This window comes from Charadrius vociferus, unplaced genomic scaffold (assembly GCF_000708025.1).
Source record: "Charadrius vociferus isolate BGI_N301 unplaced genomic scaffold, ASM70802v2 scaffold111, whole genome shotgun sequence".
NCBI classification, from domain to species: Eukaryota; Metazoa; Chordata; class Aves; order Charadriiformes; family Charadriidae; genus Charadrius; species Charadrius vociferus.
The window spans coordinates 5,326,737-5,330,745 of record NW_009647046.1 but is presented as its reverse complement, the minus strand read 5'-3'; the positions used below and the strand labels follow the sequence as shown (position 1 = coordinate 5,330,745).

The following is a 4,009-nucleotide window of genomic DNA, read 5'->3' as shown; positions in this document are numbered from 1 at the left end:
AGGACTGTGGGTTTAATTCAGTTACCACTAAAATGCATGAAGAAGTCTCCACTGACTGTACACTGTCAGCAGTACCTGATCAAGTCCTTGAAAGAAAGAAACAATAGAATTTTTACCTGTCATGGGAATTACGCAGAACAGGGTCTGTGTACATGTAATGGATTTATGAACCAGACCCTAGGCCATGTGAACATGCTAACTATGTTCCCCTAATTATAAATACTGGTTTCAATATATCAACTGAATTGGAAAAAAAAAAAATCAATATAAAAAAAATACAAGCTCATATCAGCATATGATGGGGTTTTGGCAGAGGAAGTCCTCACTCCCATGCTCCCAATGCTTATAATTTCTAACTGTGCTAGAAGAGAATTAAAGTTTCTGTTTATCTTTCAAGAAGTGGTTTGTTTAATCCAGGGCTGAATGAAACTGAAATCTAAATTCTCATCCTGGGAAGGAATATCACTTCAGGTCTGTAGGCTAATGATCATAACAGAACAGGAAATTTTCTAATATTCACCACCAATCTGTAGATGTCTGAGTGTTTGCTGAGGTATTGCATGTAAACAAGTTGTCTCGGATTGTTTGTCCCATAGAGTGTTTCCTCTGAAACTTTTAACTTGAAAGACCTCTAAAAAATTGAATCTGGTATGGACTCCATCTTCTGGAAGAGGAATTTAGTTTTTCCTCTCTTCTAGATACACGGAATTTAGTCTGAATACTGAACTTCCATCTTATCAAAGGAGAAAAAATATCACATATCTTCCTCAGGACTTTTTCCTTCCTTTTCTCTGAATGACCAAATTGTCAACTTGATTTGCTGGCATAACAAAATAAGAATTCACACAAGTAATAGGATCCTTCATCCAGAAGGGTCTCATGGCACTACACGAAACTTTCACTGGTTCATAGTTGCGGTAGGAAACAGCAGCTGCTTTTGCACAGTGTTCCGTACCATTCTACTGGGGTTAGTTTAGGAAATGAAGAATAATTCAACAGCCACATTAGTTTGAAACAAGACACTTAAAAAAAACTAGACTGTGACCAGCATGCAAGGGCCAGCATTTCAGCTGGGAAAAAAGTGGAGTTTTTAGTGGCCAAAAATAGACATAACTTTGATTACCCACCTTCTCTCAGTGATGCTGACTACAACATGCTGTAGAGCTTGCTTGCACCATGTTATATCGTTTGTTCAGTCATGACTCACAGAGAGACCCTTCCTGAATCACCCGCACCAGGAACTGCAGCAAGTTCTGTTTTTCTAGGAGATGATCATGACTAAGAGAGCTTCTGTGATCATAGTCTGGGGAGCCACTGGCTTCCTGTGGAAGTTGCACATGAAAGACTTCACTACTCCAATAAAATATATAGCTAATAATTGGATTTTATTACCATTTCTGTTCATGTAGCCAGGCTCAAGGTCTTGGAAATCCTTCTACGTAAAACTTGATGGATTAAAGCTTGATTTCTATAATGATGAAAAAGAAGCATCGAAGGTAATTTGGTTTTTGAATGTTTCTAGTAATTTCTGTGTTTACCTATCTAAAAATGCATTTAAAAGAAAAGAGTTACATTTGCGTTGCTTTGGCACTGGGGTAATCAGTTCTCTTTCAAACATCAGCTGATTGAAAATTCAACAGTTATTCAACTGATACCAACTACAAGACAGAATAATAAGCTTTCAGAAATTTTCAAACATATTCCTTAAAAGAGGTATCTTATTCAAAGATTGCCTTCAAGATATAATATCATAGTCCATTTTTCCTCTGTGGTTCTTCCTATTCAGTGATCCTAGTTATAAAGCAGAAAAAGATAGTATGGGTGTGTAGTCAGCCTGCAGGTTGGTATGGAATTGAATCCTAGCAGAAAAAATGCAGAAGACATTTTGTTATAATTTCATCTTCCTTCAGAACGCATCCGCAGTCCTGTCCCTCAGCATTTCTAGTGCCAAATGTGAGAGGCTGGTAAATTACATCAGGAAAGAGAACGCCTTCATGTTGCGGTAAGTCCTATAGAGAAGTGCACCAATAAAAACCTACACAGGTACCTGCATGGTTGTATTTGCCTACAGTCACCTCAGACTGTATGTTGTTAGGAAAAATAACTGAAATGTCTTAAGGACAGCAGGTATAAGGCACGGCTAACTAGATTTCACCTCCTCCTATCTTCATTTACAGGCTGAGAGATGGGGCCGAGTATTTCTTTGCAGCACCTTCTCAGACACTGATGGAGGACTGGCTGAAAGCACTACAGAATAATATAGGTACATTCTCACTTCCTTCACAAATGAACTGTGTTTTTAGCAAGTGACGGTGAGAGAAAGAGAAGAGAATGAGAAAGTGTCCTTAGTCTGGGGCATTTTGAGCCGTCTTTCTGTCTCTGGTAAACAGCAGTACACAAGTCATCTGCCACCTTGCCATGAAATGACCCAGGGTGACTTGCAAAGCAGCCTTTCAGTTGTGCTGCAGCTGGCATCAGGTTATTCCCGGGGAGGAGGGGCCTTGCCCGAGGGCTGTATTCATCCTTTTATTAAGGAGTTGCTTTGGATCTTGATCAACAGCTTTTCTTCTGAATCCAGATGTCTTTCAGGACACCTCACTAGGCTTCCTGGAAAGAAAGCCAAAGGGCAATTATATCAATGATGATCAGAGAAAGTTATGGACCCAGAAGTGGCAAACTCTGCCTCTAACACTACTTCAGAAGGTTTTTATTTGTGTTCTTTCACTCCGCAGGACAGAGTAACAGATCACATTCCACAACAATGCTGCAGCCTTTCGCTCCAAATGCAGAGACCCCCCAGATAAGACTGTGGGACTTGCCAGACAGAGACTCTGCTGAAAAACTCACCAGCAAAAGCTCACTCTTGAGGTAGGGGCTCTGTGCTGCAAGGCTGAACTGATGTCACTGCTGTTTGTGCTTAGGTAGCAGTCACCTAAAAAGGGAGATTGCCCTGACGTCAAAAAGTCCCACTCCTCTGTCACTAATCCAGTAAAATACATTATTCTTGAGTAAGACACTGCCTCAATTAATTTGTGTCACTTATAATGTGCTACAGCCAGTTTTTAAAAATGGGCCTCACTGTAGTCAGCCATATCTTGTCAGTGGTTGATGACAAAATTGGGACACGCAGAGGAATTCATATATCACTTATTGTAGGCACCAAAGTCACTGAAATAATGTATCTGATCTGAAGACCGCATTAGCTGTATGCTCAACGGAGAGAGACTTGTTCCAACAGATGAGGGAATCTGAGCAGGAGTCTACAATAGATGCCTTGGATTTTCCTCTGAATATTCTCTCCAGCAGGACCTGAGAGGAACCCGGCCTCCTAATTGAAGGAGCCAAACCAGTTGTGTAAAGCTGCACTGTTCAAATACTTTCCTCAAAGGCTGTTTTGATAATCCAAAGGCAGCCATGTAAAACACAGCCACAGCCAAATTAGGAAATTTGTCCTGTACTGTAAATCAATTTGTGTTGCGTTTGGAGTCTGAAAAATCTTACAGTCTATGAAATCCCAGTCCCTCTGCCTGGTGGATTTTTGCTGCTGGCCTAACAAGTTCTCACATATACACAGTGGCTTAAACTCCTCTAGATTGTACCTGATTTTCTGATGATGCATGTTGTTGACAGGAGAACACCTTCCTTCAAAATCAAACCAGAGAGAGAGTCCGCAGAATTTTCCAGAGATTTTAAGGAAGATGGGACTGCAGTGAGACGAGCCTCCATCACCACCCTGAGCCTAGAACAAACTGGTACTAAAACAAAACCGCTTCCATCTCTACTAGAAGCAGGAAGAGAAAAATGACATTTGCCTCAATGAATACCAGACCCTTCACCATTATATCTTAATCCAGCCCTCTGGAAATGTATTGATGTGTTTTAAGTTAATCACTACCCTTGGAACTTATTTTAATTATGTATTAAATCTAGTAAAACCATTAAATGTAATTAAACAGGACTGCATCTGGTATACTTTTGTGTGTATGATTCTGTTATTCATCATATCACC

The 4,009-nt window shown here is 40.2% G+C and overlaps 1 protein-coding gene across 1 annotated transcript in view; it reads left to right on the top strand.

Annotated features, from left to right (window-relative positions):
- Positions 1-3,805, top strand: part of SPTBN5 (spectrin, beta, non-erythrocytic 5) — a gene marked incomplete at its 5' end in the record, with an annotated part of 90,096 nt that extends 86,291 nt beyond the window's left edge. Inside the window, 5 exons of the mRNA XM_009895729.1 lie at positions 1,410-1,496; positions 1,911-2,002; positions 2,178-2,263; positions 2,733-2,868; positions 3,631-3,805. Coding sequence (XP_009894031.1) covers positions 1,410-1,496; positions 1,911-2,002; positions 2,178-2,263; positions 2,733-2,868; positions 3,631-3,805 — 576 coding nt within the window. The remainder of the gene's footprint in view (positions 1-1,409; positions 1,497-1,910; positions 2,003-2,177; positions 2,264-2,732; positions 2,869-3,630) is intronic.
- Positions 3,806-4,009: the final 204 nt, after the last annotated feature.